This window comes from Thamnophis sirtalis, unplaced genomic scaffold, assembly GCF_051295495.1.
Source record: "Thamnophis sirtalis isolate CommonGarterSnake01/CBP01778 unplaced genomic scaffold, rThaSir2_p1.2 scaffold_4, whole genome shotgun sequence".
In the NCBI taxonomy this organism is placed as follows: domain Eukaryota; kingdom Metazoa; phylum Chordata; class Lepidosauria; order Squamata; family Natricidae; genus Thamnophis; species Thamnophis sirtalis.
Window position 1 is genome coordinate 125,121,401 of NW_028261384.1, and position 16,039 is coordinate 125,137,439.

The 16,039-nt window shown below is 41.7% G+C and overlaps 1 protein-coding gene across 1 annotated transcript; it reads right to left on the bottom strand.

The window, feature by feature from the left end:
- Nucleotides 1–4,981: 4,981 nt before the first annotated feature.
- On the bottom strand, nt 4,982–10,851 carry LOC148046394 (C-type lectin BpLec-like). The gene is made up of 6 exons (XM_087714124.1): nt 10,811–10,851; nt 10,462–10,540; nt 8,710–8,801; nt 8,436–8,576; nt 5,878–5,992; nt 4,982–5,222 (listed from the first exon to the last, which is right to left on the bottom strand). Exons 2-6 carry the CDS (start codon nt 10,526–10,528, stop codon nt 5,155–5,157), a joined length of 483 nt encoding a protein of 160 aa, XP_087570250.1. The 5' UTR covers nt 10,529–10,540; nt 10,811–10,851; the 3' UTR covers nt 4,982–5,154.
- Between the last annotated feature and the right edge of the window lie 5,188 nt (nt 10,852–16,039).

Genomic DNA, 16,039 nt, shown 5'->3' on the forward strand with positions numbered 1-16,039 from the left:
TTCCTTTACCCAATCTAACAATAAGCAATAGAAAGTCTTCTGCTCATTCATTGCAGAGTCTCAAGCATAAGAATTTATACACTCACCCAGACTCAAGAAGCTTCCCTGGATATTCAGCTTTTGAGTGTCATGTTCTCCTGACACTGTTGCTTTTATCTAGATCTCTGTTGGAATCTGGAGGAAACCTGGGGCAAAAGGATGAAGTATTTCACTTCCTTGTTGTGTAACTGTGGGCAAGCTAAGCTGGGGGGCATTTAAAATGAAAGGGGAGATGCAAGTTATCATGCTATCGATGATCTTGACATAGGAAGTATCCAGCAACACTTAAAACTTCACAAGCAGCAAGCAACATTTTTATAATTCAAATAATAGTCCTTTTAAGTTTGTTTCTTACACGAAACTTAAAGAAAAATGCAGATATGATCATGGATTCTTTATTGACTAGAGAATTTTCGTGGATATTGATTTAACCAGAAAATATTGAAATTGCATCCAATAGTTGCTTTATAGCTCTTCAGCATTTAGAATTAGCATCCTGCCTTAGGGCTGATTTTGCCAAGGGGTTAAAGAACAAAGAATTGTAGATAGAATAACTATAGCAGTGAATAGTAGCCTGTAATGACATTTGGAGGTAATTAACAGTTTGGACAAACACCCAGAATCATAAGCAGGAAGACAACTTGACTAGGATTCTGTAAAGGTTGAAGGAGTTGACATGAAAATCTCTGAATCTGACACAAGTGAAAGCAATGTCTGCAGTATTATTAGACAGAAGATGGCATGATGTGTAGCTTACTCATCCATAGGTGTGGGGTGAGTGAATTATGTTGTGAGGAGTGAGTTAGCCTAGAAAGATTTGGTCTACATTGCAATAGTCACGAATTGCCACATGGATAAAATTATGCCGGAGCAATTGAGCACAGTCAAATACCTTTAAGTAGCACAATGCAACTTTGTCGCCTTATATTATGATTAGAGAGAGCATTGCTTTCATGCCTTCAATGCATTTGTATGTTTCACAGCGCATCCCTATAATTTATGTTCCTCCTTTCCCATAAATATGGTTGTGTACTAATACATATACTTTATGTACTAACACATATACTATATACTCATATTAATACTAAAGTTCTACAACTTTCAGTTGACTAGAAAAATCAAACCCAGTTTGGATTGAATAAAGCAATTTTTGGTTCAGATCATCATGGTTCAATTCAGGATTTCAGATCATTTTAAACAATCCTTCACTGAAACAGGACTGCAAGCAATCTTTTCTAATCCAAGCAAATCTGAGTTCTTTCATTCAGGTCCCATCCTCATAGATCTGACCTCTCATTTACAATTAACTTTCAGTCGACCCACGCATTACTAAGCCTTATTGTTCTTGTGTTCACTGAAAAGTGAACACAAATACAGATAGGCCACAACTGAGTGCAAAATTTATGTCACTAAGTGAGAAATTTATTGGACCCATGCCCCTCCTGGCTGGTTGCTAACAGCAGGGAGGTGACACGGGGCTGGATCCAGGCGGTTGTTACCGCCTCCCTTCGGGAGGGGTTCTTTTCCCCCGCTTTAAAGGCGATGGTGGTAAGACCCCTTCTGAAGAAGCCATCTTTGGATCCAGCCGTTTTAAACAACTATCGTCCAGTCTCCAACCTCTCCTTCATGGGGAAGGTTGTTGAGAAAGTGGTGGCCTTTCAGCTCCGGCGGTCCTTGGAGGAAACCGATTATCTAGATCCAGTCGGGATTTAGGCCTGGCTACAGCACGGAAACCGCTTTGGTCGCGCTGACCGATGATCTCTGGAGAGCCAGGGATGGAGGTCATGCCTCCGTCCTAGTGCTCCTTGACCTCTCAGCAGCCTTCAATACCATCGACCATGGTATCCTTCTGCGACGACTGCGGGAGGTGGGGGTGGGAGGCACTGTTCTATGGTGGTTCTCCTCTTACCTCTCGGACAGGTCGCAGTCAGTGTTGGTCGGAGGGCAGAGATCTACCCCTAGGCCCCTGAATTATGGGGTGCCGCAGGGTTCGATCCTGTCCCCCCTCCTGTTTAATATCTACATGAAGCCGCTGGGTGAGATCATTCGACGGCACGGGATAAAATACCATCAGTATGTGGACAATACACAGTTGTATCTGTCCACCCCGTGCCAACTCAGTTAAGCGGTTGACGTGATGTGCCAGCGCCTCGAGGCTGTTAGGGTCTGGATGGGGGTTAACAAGCTTGTACTCAATCCGGATAAGACCAAGTGGCTGGTGTGTTTCCCTCCTACTAATTGGCCAAGTTTTTCATCTCTCAGGCTGGGGGGTCAAACAGTACGCCCCTCAGACAGGGTTCGCAATTTGGGAGTCCTCCTGGACCCACAGCTGACTTTCGAACACCACTTGTCGGCTGTGACCAGGGGGGCATTTGCCCAGGTTCGCCTGGTGCACCAGTTGCGTCCCTACCTGAACCGGGAGGCCCTCACAACAGTCACTCGTGCCCTTGTGACCTCTAGACTGGAATACTGCAACGTGCTCTACATGGGGCAGCCCTTGAAGAGCATTCAGAGACTTCAGCTTGTCCAGAATGCAGCCGCGCGAGCGATCGTGGGTGCACCTCGGTTCACCCACGTAACACCTATCCTCCGCGAGCTGCACTGGTTGCCTATTGGTCTTCGGATACGCTTCAAGGCGCTAGTCATCACTTATAAAGCCCTTCATGGTATTGGACCTGGGTACTTGAGAGACCGCCTGCTGCCAATCACCTCCACTAGACCGATTAGATCCCACAGATTAGGCCTCCTCCGAATTCCATCTGCCGGCCAATGCCGACTGGCGACTACCCGGAGGAGAGCCTTCTCTGTGGCTGCTCCGACCCTCTGGAACGAGCTCCCCGTGGAGATTCGAACCCTCACCACCCTCCAGGCCTTCCACAAAGCCCTTAAAACCTGGCTGTTCCGACAGGCCTGGGGCTAAAGAGCTTTCCCCCCCCCTCGAATGGTATGGTTGTTGTGTGCTTTTAAATTGTGTATTGTTTCTGTTCGTCTTTTTTATCCCTTATCTGTACCCCCTTCCCTGACTTGGATTGTGAGCCGCCCTGAGTCCCCTTCGGGGAAAAGGGCGGCATATAAATGCAATAAATTCAAATTCAATTCAAATTCAAATTAAGTGAGTTTTGCCCCATTTTATGACTTTTCCTGCCGCATTTGTTGAGAAAATCACTGCAGTTGTTAAATTAATAACCTGGATGTTAAGTGAATCTGGCTTCCCCATTTTGCTTGTCAGAATATGGCAAATATGACTCTGGGACACTGCAGCCATCATAAATGTGTGTCAGTTGTCAAGCATCTGAATGTAGATCACATGACCATGCGGATGCTGCAAAGGTCGTAAGTCTGAAAAATGGTCATAAGTCACTTTCTTCAGTGCTGTTCAGTAACTTCGAATGATCACTTAGTGAACAGTTGTAAGTCTAGGACTGCGTGTAAATATTCTTTGTCAATGACATGTTGTTCTCATATTCATGCCAATTTTTCTGGCAGTATGGTTTGTTAGTTACTCTCACTTATGCTAATGGGGCAGACATCAATTAAAGCAATGAGATTCAATAATAAGAATATTTACTTTAGCCATCTGGCCAAATTCCTTTCTAAAGCTTCTGTATGCATTTCAGGGCTAACATATACCATATTTTTCGGAGTATAAGACACATCTTTTTCCCCCCAAAATGAGGGTGAAAATCTGGGTGTCTTATACATTGAATACAGCATTTTTGGCCTCTGAAACCGCACCACTGTGCATCCTATTTTTTGCAAAAATGGACAGGCAGAGGGTTTGGGAGGCCTACAAAGTGCTCCCGGAGGCTGGAGAGGGCAAAAATGAATGAAAAGCAGGCCGTTTTTTGTCAGTTTTTGCCCCCCGCCCCAGCCCCCGGGAGCACTCTACAAGCCTCCCAAAGCCTATGCATGCCCTATTTTTTTGCAAAAAGGGCCATTGTTTGCGAAAAACGGTCCATTTTTGCTTGTTTTGGCCCCTCTCAGCCCCCAGAAGCACTTTGCAGGCCTCTCAAACTCTCTGCATGCCCCATTTTTCACAAGAAAACCAGGACATACAGAGGGTTTAAAAGGCCTGCAGAGTGCAAAAACTTTTTTTAAATTTACCTCTTCAAAATCTTGGTGTGTCTTATACTCTGGTGCGTGTTATAGTCCAAAAATATGGTAGTTTCTCCCTCTCTCTCTCTTCCCCCCCCCCCCACACACAAAGAGTTACCAGCCTATTGGCCATATGGCACTGTTCTTATCATTGATTAACATATTGCAGTAATTCCTGCTGTTGAAATTTGCAGTCAATCTCAAAAGCCTTCCAAAAAGTTTGAATCAGAATTTTAAAAAAAGGTTGATGGCCATAGAAATGTCCAGGAGAAGATCTGATTCTGACATCCATTGCCTTTCATATGAAATTGAATTTCAAAGGTGTTTTAGATTTCATTTATCTACCTTTCCAAACTTTGAAAGTTTAAGTGAGCCCTGTGCTACTTTAAGAATATATTTAGGCAGAAACACCAGGCAATGGAAGCAAAAATGAACATCTGTAAGGAAGCTATACAAGTCAAGATGGGGGCCATAGTAGTGTGCTCAAAAGGATGCATGAAAAAAAAAGGGGATTGGTGCTTTAATTTCAGCCATGGCCACCATCTTGATGCTTTCTGGTCCCCTTGTGCTATGATGCCTGGGGGTGGGGGGGAAGGCAACATGTGTTTTCTCCTCTCTCTTCCATTCATTCCTTGTATTCTTTTCTCCTGAAACACTGGGATGTACCACTTGTGTTTCATGCAGCTGATACAACTATTTCTGTCCCAGCCAACCCCACCCCACCCAATGTTGCCATCCCTTGTTCTTGAACGATAGAAATATTCCCAGAAACTTTGCATTATATGCATGCTGCAGAGAATTTATTCAGATTGTACTTCCATTGAGAAAAGGGAGGAGGACAGCATAACGGTGTAGGTGTAGTCATCTATTCTAAGAGGAAATGTGGGTGTGAAGAGAGACGATCTGATCTTTCCTTGATGTGGATGATTCAGAGGCAGTAAAATCAACAGTGTCGATCAAATGTGCAGGTGTTTTGTAGCTGGTCCTGGTTGCATCCCAGCTGTTGTAGTCCAAATGGCTCTACACTTGGTACTTGCAAATGTAAGCATTTAGATTTTCACAAACATCATCATTCCACCGTGTAAAACCTAAAAAGCCAAGGATAAGACAGAAGTTACTTCTTAATTCCTTCAACAGCGGTCTGGAAAACATTGTCATTTGTTTCCATTGTATGCAACATCCTCTCTGGCCCCAATGGAACTTTCCATGAAAAGGAAAGTGAATGCTGATTTCACATTTGGAAGGGGGAAGGGAGAGAGGAATGGGGGGGGCGGGAAGGAAGGAGGGAGGGAGAGAGAGAGGAATGGGGGAGAGAGAGGAATGGAAGAAGGGAAGGAGGGAGAGAGAGAGAGAGGAATCGAGGGAGAGAGGAATGGAGGGAGGGAGGGAGGAAGGGAGGGAGGGAAAGAAGGAAGGAAAGAAGGAAAGAATTCACACAAACCTTCTCCCCGATGTCACAATTCAAATAACACTTTTTTGGAAAGACTAGATTATATCTGGAGAACATGTATCCATCTTTGCCCTTGCAGAAAGCTAAACATGTCTCCTAAAGGCCATTACTTGGTGGGGGGGGAGGGGGGAGAGAAGACATCTTTAGGTTTGAATTATGGAAAACTCCATAGGTTCCATTACACTGATTTATGAGATCACTCCAAATTAAACAAGCAAAGCATTGTTTTCCTGATGGTCCTGCCTTGAAAACCTGGTACATCGAGAACCACCAGGTAAGAAATGTTGGCTTACCTGAATAATTTAACAGCTCCACACAGTACTCGTTCTGCCTAAAGTTGTCTGGCTGATTTGCTTCCCAGGCTTTGTAATTGTAGGTGGATTCATCAGCCCATCTCCATCGCCTTTTCTGTTGACAGAAGATCATCCACGATCACATGTTAAGAAAGTAAGTTACCTTTGTGATGATAAGATAAGCAGATTGCCTGGAAAAATAGACTGGTGGGCAGCTCTTAGATAACTTGAACAAGTTCAATCAGTCTCCTCAAATGGTTAAGTGCATTAAAGCATTTTTTAAAAAATAGCAAAGGCATCACATCATACCAAATTCATGACAGTGAGTCTGGTGGAAATGGTTACATTCAGCTCTATGAAATTATGTACTGCGGAGATGCATTTTGTTAAATGGCTAACCAACCACACTCAACGTGTAGTCCTCAATGGAACTGCATCTTCATGGAGGGAAGTATGCAGTGGATTATCCCAAGGCTCTGTTTTGGGCCCAACATCTTCATCAATAATTTGGATGAGGGGATAAATGGGGAACTCATCAAATTTGCACATGACACCAAGCTGGCAGGAATAGCCAACACTCCAGAAGGTAGGCTAAAGATATAGAAGGATCTTGACAAACTTGAACATTGGGCATTATCTAATAAAATGAAATTCAATGGTGAAAAGAGTAAGGTTCTACATTTAGGCAACAAAAACAAAATGCACAGGTACAGTATAGGTGGTACATTGCTCAACAGTAGTAACTGTGAAAGGGATCTTAGGTCCTAGTGAACAACCATTTAAATATGAGCCAGCAGTGTGCAGCAGCTGCCAAAAAAGCCAACACAGTTCTAGGCTGCATAAACAGAGAGATAGAATCAAGATCACGTGAATGGTTAATACCACTTTATATTCCCTTGATAAGGCCACACTTGGAATACTGCATTCAGTTTTGGTCTCCATGATGTAGAAAAGATGTGGAGACTCTAAAAAGAGTGCAGAGAAGAGCAACAAAGATGTTTAGGGGACTGGGGACTAAAACATATGGAGAACGGTTGCAGGAACTGGATATGTCTAGTTTAATTAAAAGAAGGACTAGGGGAGACAGGATAGCAGTGTTCCAATATCTCAGGGGTTGCCACAAAGAAGAGGGAGTCAAACTATTTTCCGAGGCACCTGAGGGTAGAACAAGAAGCAATGGGTGGAAACTAAAAAAGGAGAGAAGCAACTTAGAATTGAGGAGAAATTTCCTGACAGTTAGAACAATTAATCAGTGGAACAGCTTGCCTCCAGAAGTTGTGAATACCCCAACCCTGGAAGTCTTTAAGAATATGTTGGATAGCCATTTGTCTGAAACAGTGTAGGGTTTCCTGCCTAGGCAGGGGGTTGGACTAGAAGACCTCCAAGGTCCCTTCCAACTCTGCTATTGTATTATTATTGTAAATATTTTGGGTGATTACAACCACTCTTCTCCCACCCTTCATATTTACCTTAAAAGTAGAAGTGAAAGGCCACTTGCAAGGAACTTTTATTATTCTACTGTCTGGATGAAGTGGTTCCGCCTTCAAAAAAAATGGGGAGTAAAATAGCACTGCTATCTGGTCCTAATTTAGAAGGCTTATTCATATCACTGCAGTCAGTGCAAGTGAGGTGAGGCCCTAAGCTAAAGGAAGGTTGGAGGGGTTCGATGTTAAAAAAAAAAGTGTGCGAAGTGCTTGGCTAAATATTATATACTAGTAATCAACTTAAAGTGAAAAATGCAAATTGTTTTCAAATATAGGCATATATTGATTATATATTTTTCATTCAGCCAACTTGATCTCTCTCATAGATTATAATACAGTAACCTGAAAAAATACAAAGGATATATAGAAATATAGATATATAGATACACACACACATATGTATGTGTGTGTATTATTTGTGTGTGTGTCTAATTTATACACACATTGTACATATACACAGATGTGCACAAATACACAGTGCTGACAAAATAAGTAATCAAGATCAGTTTTATAAGTAATAAAGAAATGATCTGCCAAATCAAAAAACGAATATCTGGTACAACTTTTAAGAAAATCATTCTCGATTTCTCACTAGCCTAAAAATTTGAAAACAAGAAGAGATATGTATTTAAAAAGGGAAATTTAATAATAAAGAAATGGCTTCCCCCGTCTTCAGGACAATTTAAGTCATTTATCACGTTTTCTGACATGTCAACTTAAGATCTGTTCATCCATACCTCACAGTCAATCATTCAATCTTAATGAGTTGAAATCTTTTTATCTTTGAACTTTTAAATGTCAGCAAACATTGTTGTTTAAACAAGGACTGCACAAGATATTTAACAGTTACATTATATATAAAATACCACATACATTTCCAAAAACTAAACAGAAAAAAAAAATCTAAAATTTTATGAGGCCTCAGTTGTACTTCATTCAGTGTGTGCCTAAATCCAGCACAGACTGCAGTTATGAGCACCAACAAACAATCTCTGATCATATATCAGTTCACCAAAAACAACAAAATAACATTTATACAGAATGTAATATGCAGACCAGGAATTTTAGGCTCACCCGAGAGATATCACGGAGCCCGGTCCAGACATGTCTATTTGATTGCTGTTGGTCTTTGATGTATGCAGACACCAGTGAGGACTCTTGAGGGCTGAGGATAGAGGCAAGGTGACATCCTGGGCCATAGCTCTGGCACTCAAGCTACGAACAGAAAGAGGACAAGAAGATGGCACTCCATGCTCATGGGTGAGATAGTTGCAAACTTGAACCCATGCACATCTCCATTTGTGCAGATTCGGTTTCTGGGCTGTGGGGGGAAAAAAATGGTTCTTACCTCAGCATTATCCCAACTTAGTCCCCGATCAAAAAATCCGTAGCAGTTCCCCTGTTCCTTCAACCAGTCTCTGGGGCATAACGCAGCCTTGGCTGTAGGGAGACAAAATGAGGAAAAATAAATGATAGGTTAAAAAAACGGGATAGATTGCAGATGTCGGTAAATGGAATCCCTTCAGTTGGGTGTAGACACGATTGGAAGGATTGAAGGTTATGGTTTAGCACTGTGATGGCAAACCTATTGCATGCAGAGCCCTCTCTGCTGTCACACCAGCCGTCGTTCCAGCTCAGCTCTACAGTGCATGCGCGCCCCGCCTGCAGCTGGCCAGCTGGCCTTCGGGTCTCTGCCGCCCACGCGGGTGGTGTGCATGTGCAGGGGCAGAGTGCATGTACGGGGGGGGCAATCCCATTGCATTTAGGAGGGTTGTGTGTGCCCCCCCAACCCCGTTTTGGGCCTGGAAGGCCTCCTGCACCAACCTGGACATGGGAGCACTGCACAAGGCACCCCATGCCCCATTTGGGCATGGAAAACTTCCTGCACAAACCTGGAAGCCAAAAAATGGGGAGGGGGGCATGCATGGCTGGGTGGGTGGAGGCATGCATGGGAGGTACTCACATTGCATTTTGGGGTTTCGTACACCCACGCTTTGGGCACTCAGCACCATCACTGGTTTAGCATGAAGGGAAGAAGTTTTTCTCATTTGAGGGATAGGATTTTAAGATGGAACAAAACAATCCAGGGACACAAAATACTTTCACTTCCACTTCAGATACAGATTAACAGAGATGGAAGAGACCTTGTAGATTGTCTAGTCCAACCCCTCACCCAAGCAGACCCTACACCATTTCTGAGTCTGAGAGATGGCAGTCCAGCCTCATCTTGAAAGCTTCCAGTGATCTAGTTCCCATAACGTCTGAAGGCAACTTCTGTTCCATCTGTTGATTATTCTCACTGTCAGGAAATTTCTCTTTATTTCCAGGTTGAATCTCTCCTTGTTCAGTTTCCCTCCATTATTCCTTGTCTGGACTTCAGGTGCCTTAGAGACTAGCTTGATTCCCTCCTCTCTGTAGCAGCCCCTCAAATATTGGAACCCTGCTATTATGTCTCCCCTGGTCCTTCTCTTCACTAGACTAGCCATGCCCAGTTTCTGCAACCATTCATCATATGTTTTAGCCTTCAGTCCCCTAATCCTCTTTGTTGCTCTTCTCTGCACTCTTTCTAGAATCTCAACATCTTTTTTTATAGCGTGGTGACCAAAACTGGAAGCAGTATTTTAAGCTTGGTTCTACTAAGGCTTTATTGAATGGTATTAGTATTTCACTTGATCCTTTACAACCTTGAAAGTGGTCCAAAATCTATTTTCCAGACCAATTTCCAGGCCTTCAAGAGGGTTGCGGGAATGTTAGTGTCCAAAGGTTGCCCACATCTTATATTCTGCCTTAAAATATTCCCAAAACCTCATGTGGACAATCCTAAATCACTAAAACTGGGCCACACTGGAGTCGTTTCGATGTCTAAGGGAGAGAAATATTATTACTATTTCTGCACTTCAGATGAAAAATTACATTTAAATATGGAAACTGGGAAATTACATTGCTGAAATGCTGTATATCCATTTTATTGGTGTGCCTCAACAGTACAGATTTAGAATGCTGGGGACAGCATGAAAATTCTGACATTACTTTATTAAGTTGTTTAATTTGCTAAGTTCACCATGTCATGATTAATAGGGGGGGAGGGTGAACGACTCACCTCCCAAAAAAGGATTGGTGATCAATATTCCAAGGCAACAGAGGCCAATGTACATGGAGAGTCCCATCTTTTGGTTGCCCTTTAGGAGAAAAGAGAAGTAGATGTGATAGAAGAATTAATACAGTGGCATTTGTATTAGCTTACTGAGAAAGAAAGGCAATTTTGTAGTTGCATAATTTAATGCTGGTCCTAGTCTACCTGCAAACTTTTCTTTTGTGGTTCCTAGCATACAACTCATGAAAAGCTGTATTGCTATTTCAAAAACCTATCTTATTGCAATGCCAGATCACTGTACAGATAACAGAGAATATCTAATCAATATTTACCAAGAATGCCTTCAGACCCTCACCTTGCGAAGTTCTTCAACTGGGGAGGTTGAGTTGGTAAGTGTTTGGAATGGTGGATTCTCATTTTCAGAGCTACCATTAAATAGTCTCCAAATAGGGCCTGGCCTAACATCAAAATAGATAACTTTATTCAAGGATATCCTGGTCCACCCACTTCATTTTCCCATAATTGATAGGAAAGCAAGTGAAGCTGAGGTCAAAAGAAAGTTGGCTACATTTTCCTTGGGTAAAGAAAGGAGTAATTGATTCCACATCCTAAAGGGAAGCAAGCACCACGCTTCATTAAACATAATCATATTTACTTGATTTCTTTGTTCTATTGGTTTTAACTTTCATGATTTCTAGCATATGTTATGTCAAATATTAACACAATTAAGAAAAATTCCATTGGATTTACCCAAAAGGAAAAAAAAAACACTATTCCTCCACTTTTGCTTTTTATATTTTTTAAAGTGTTATAAGGAAGATAAAAGCTAATCCAAGCTAATAAGAGCAAAATACGCAAAGAAAAAAGAAAAAAGAAAGAAAAAAGAAGAAAAAAGTGCAGAAAATCAAAAGAAAAAATAACCTTCCAATTTCTTCTGCAACATATTATATTGCAATTTTGACTTTTACTTTATGATTACACAAAAAGACCTTAGTTTTTTTTCTATAATCTAGTTTTATTCTAAGTATCCAAAGCACAAAGCACAAATGTCGATGTCAGACCATTGTTGTTGTGGTGGTGGTGGTGATGGTGGTGTTGGTTCAAAGTTGTGTCTGACTCATCACAACCCCATGGGCAATGTTCCTCTAGGTCTTCCTGTCCTCTACCATCCTCTGGAGTCCATTTAAACTCACACCTACTGCTTCAGTGACTCCATCCAACCACCTCCTTCTCTGTCGTCCCCTTCTTCTTTTGTCCTCAGTCTTTCTGAGCATTGGGCTCTTCTCCAGGGAGTCTTTCCTTCTTGTTAGGTGGCCAAAGCATTTGAGTTTCATCTTCTGGTACATCTACTTTTGATGATTAGAAAAATACTAGATTATAAAAAAGTGAGCTCTATTTTTGGTAATCATAAAATAAAGTCATAAAATAAGAGTACATTATGAGTGTAATATTTTCTGCAAAAGAAATTGGAAGTTTCTTTTTTTGTCCCAAAGATTTCCCAAAAGAATCTCTGCTGACTTTAAGCTTCTTCTTTTTCTTTTCCATTTTGTTCTCTCTTTCTGGAGTGCTTGTCTTCCCTTCCTTCTTTCTTTCTTCTTTTATCTTTGGTTCTTTTGCTCTTTCTTAGATTTTGCTAGCTTTTATATTTTTTATAAAAGTTTTAATAAAAAAAATTTTTTTTTAAAGTGGAAGCAAAGTGTGTTTTTCTCAGGGCAAATCTGAGGGAAGGATTTGTGTGTCTTCCTGAATTATGTTAATATTTGACGTAGCATAGGCGAGAAACCATGACAGTTAAAATCAATCAATTGCAAAAATCTAATAAATATGATCATGATTAATGAGGCATGATATTTGCTTCCCACCAAGGTGTGGTATCAATGTGTTGGTTTTTCATAACTCCTTTCTTTACCTAAGGAAAAAGTAGCCAATTATATTTCAACCTGAGCTTCACTTGTTTTCTCCTGGGAAAAAGAAGAGGATAGACCAGGAAATCCTTGATTTGAAAATTTTCCATCTTAATGTTGTATCAGGCCTATCTAGGGATTATTTACTTAGAAGTCCACAAGTCTAACTGTTAGATCGGGTAAAAGGAGGAACAAAAGGCTCAGTGATCACCAACTCTTTATTGCAGGTCAAGTAAACATCCGGCAGGGAATAGTCGGGCAGCATCCCCTTTTAAAGGGATCTGTCAGACCTCTCAACCAATGAGATTCAACCTCTGTTCCCGCCGGAACAGAGGACTTTGGTGGAAACCTCTTGCAGCCTGTCAGCGGGGTGGGGGGATATCTAACACCAAGCCTTCACCGACTTAACCTCTCTGGTTGAAAAACGTCACAAAGAAAGAGGTTGAAACCCTTCTTGATAAATGTTGGCTATCTATCCAGTGATATGGCATTGCTAAGGAGAGGATTTTTTTGAAGTACCAATAGAACTTACATACGTGAGCTGTATGCAAGAAACTGCAATAGAAAGTTTGCAAGTACATTAGCATCAAAATTAAGTTATGGAATTCAAAAATTGTTTTCTTTCCCGGTACGCTAATATGAATCCCGCTCTATTAATTCTTCTGTTATATCTACTTTTCTTTTCTTCTAAAGGACAACCTGAAGATGAGTCTCTCCATGTACATCAGCCTCTGTTGTCTTGGAATATTGATCACCAATCCTTTTTGGGGAGGTGAGCCCCACAAATTAATCATGATATGGAAAGAATAGCAAATTAAACAACTTAGATAAGTCAGCTCTTAGACATTTCCATGTATCCTATACAGATCAGATAGGATTCTATGCTGCTTCCAGCATTTTGAAATTGTACAGCTGAGATGCACTAATAAAATGAATATATTTAAACAGTTGATTTGGCAGGTTTTCCATTTTAACCTAATTTTCCACATTATGGCTAATAATAGTAATTCCTTCAGACGTTGAAATCTTCCCCAATGACTCCTGTATGGCATGATGGAACTGGCCATTTGAGATATTTCCCATGCTTTAAGGAAAAGCATGAGACTAGGAAACTTTTTGGGCACTAAAATTTTTCCCCATAGAATATCTTGACGTTGGTCTGGAAAAATAGGTTTTGGACCACTTTCAAACTTGGAAAGGAGAAAGTGGAAGCATTTTGTGTCCCTGAGGCCTTTTGCTCCATCTGAAAATCCTATCCCCTAAACTGGAAAAAGTCATTGTCTTCATGTGGTACCTTGCTCAACAGTAGTAACTGTGAGAGGGATCTTGGAATCTTAGTAGACAAACATTTAAATATGATCCAGCAATGTGCAGCAGTTGCCAAAAAAGCCAACACAGTTCTAGGCTGCATAAACAGAGGGATAGAATCAAGATCATAATGCCTTGGTAAGGCCACACTTGGAATACTGCATCCAGTTTTCGTTGCAATGATGTAAAAAACATGTTGAGACTCTAGAAAGAGTGCAGAGAAGAGCAACAAAGATGATTAGGGGACTGGAGGCTAAAACATATGAAGAACGGTTGCAGGAACTGGGTATGTCTAGTCTGATGAAAAGAAGGACAAGGGGAGACATGATAGCAGTGTTCCTATATCTCAGGGGCTGCCACAAAGAAGAGGGAGTCAAGGTACTCTCCAAATCACCTGAGAGTAGGACAAGAAGCAATAGGTGGAAACTAATCAAGGAGAGAAGCAACTTAGAACTAAGGAGAAATTTCCTGACATTTAGAATAATTAATCAGTGAAAGAACTTGCCTCCAGAAGTTGTCAATGCTCCAACACAGGAAGTTTTTAAGAGGATGTTGGATAACCATTTCTCTGAAGTGGTGTAGGGTTTCCGGCCTAAGCAGGAGGTTGGACTAGAAGACTTCCAAGGTCACTTCCAACTCTGTTATTCTGTTCTGTTCTATTCTATTCTAATTGGTGAAGGCCATGGTCTTCATTAATTCAGCAGATCATGTCCTTCCACCATTGAAAGGATGAGAGCTGAGCCACGTCTATCATATCTATTCCCAATTGAAAAGATTTCATTCAGGACTATCTAGAAACTCTTCCATTTAGCTACCATTCCTCTTCTTTTGTCTCCGTGCAAGCAAATCTTCATCGTGCCCCGTGGTTTTTAGTTGCAGAAACAAGGGAACTCTGTGGATGTTTTGATGATAAACTAAGTTGGGATGGTGCTGAGGTAAGAACAATTTCCATCTGTCCAGGTGTGGTAAAAGGTCCTTGCGAAACCCAAATTGCACAAATGGAGATGTGCGAGGTTTAAAGTCTGCAACAATCCCACTCGTGAGCATGGAGTGCCATCTTCTTGCCTTGCCTCTGTTCTCAGAGAGGCTGCCAAAGCTATGACCCCAGGTGTCATCTCTTCTCTATCCTTAACCCCCAAGAGTCTGTACTGGTGTCAGTATACATCAAACAGGGATCACTTTGCCATATCTGGATGGGATTCCATGATGTCTCTGGGGTAAGTCGGACTTTTTTTTTTTCATTCAGTCTTAAAATGATGCAGCATGGGTTGCACAGGTAAACCCACCAGTGGCTGGCCAGGTTAGGTGGTCTTAATAGAATGGACCTTATAAATTCATTTTAGTTTGGCTTTTCATTCTAGTGCCCTGGAGTCCCAAAGTTGACTTTTAGCTGGAGTGAACCTTCTCCCCAACTTCCTCATAAGTATTACAAATAGGGCTGAACAGTGTGGCAAGACCCTGTAAAGTGGGGGCACAGGAAGTGAGAGATAGAACAGAGGTAAAAGCTGCTGACAGCTTAAGATGAAATAGGAACTTCTCTTTTTTGTATTTCTCCTATGTACTTTGCTGTAACAGTCCAAGTGAACTTCCCCTTTTGAAATGTCATGCTTGTCTCGTGTATGGAAACGCCTTGAGAATGTACCGTGTGGAACATGGCATAAAAGTAGGATCCTGGGCAGAGCTCAGGTCAGTTCAGATTTTGGTGTGTGAACACGCTGAACTCGATGCATCCAATAAACCTGTTTCTCTCACTTTCGTGGTCTCAAGTCCTGCTCTTTCGTAAGTAGATTACAAACCACAATCTGCTGCAACAAAACAAAACAAAAATCCTGATCTACATTGCATTCTTCACACATTGGTTTTACACACACTCTTCTGCTATTTTTAATGAGCCGCTTGCTGAAGGTAATATATTATTAGGAACCTGAGATTGTTTGTTGATGACTTAAGTCCATGCTGAATTTAGGCATAAGCTAAAGAAGCTAAAGAAGAGGGATGCAGTGGCTCATTGGCTAAGATGCTTAGCTTGTCGATCAGAAAGGTCGGGAGTTTGGCAGTTCGAATCCCTAGCTCCGCATAACAGAGTGAGCTCCGGCTACTTGTCCCAACTTCTGCCAACCTAGCAGCTCGCAAGAACGTAAAAAAATGCAAGTAGAAAAATAGCAACCACTTTTGGTGGGAAGGTAACAGCATTCCGTGTGTCTTCAGCGTTTAGTCATGCTGGCCTCGGAGATGTCTTAGGAGAGTGCTGGCTCTTCAGCTTTGAAATAGAGATGAGCACTGCCCCCTAGAGTCAGGAATGACTAGCATGCATGTGCGAGGGAAACCTTTACCCCAAAGAAGCTATATTAAAAAAAAATCAGAATGTGTAG

Coding starts and splice junctions, on each gene's coding strand:
- LOC148046394 (XM_087714124.1), bottom strand. CDS start 10,528: ATGGGACTCTCCATGTACATTGGCCTCTGTTGCCTTGGAATATTGATC. Junction 8,802..10,461: donor CACCAATCCTTTTTTGGGAG/GTGAGTCGTTCA, acceptor GTCTCCCTACAG/CCAAGGCTGCGTTATGCCCC. Junction 5,223..5,877: donor GGAGCTGTTAAATTATTCAG/GTAAGCCAACAT, acceptor TTGGCTTTTTAG/GTTTTACACGGTGGAATGAT.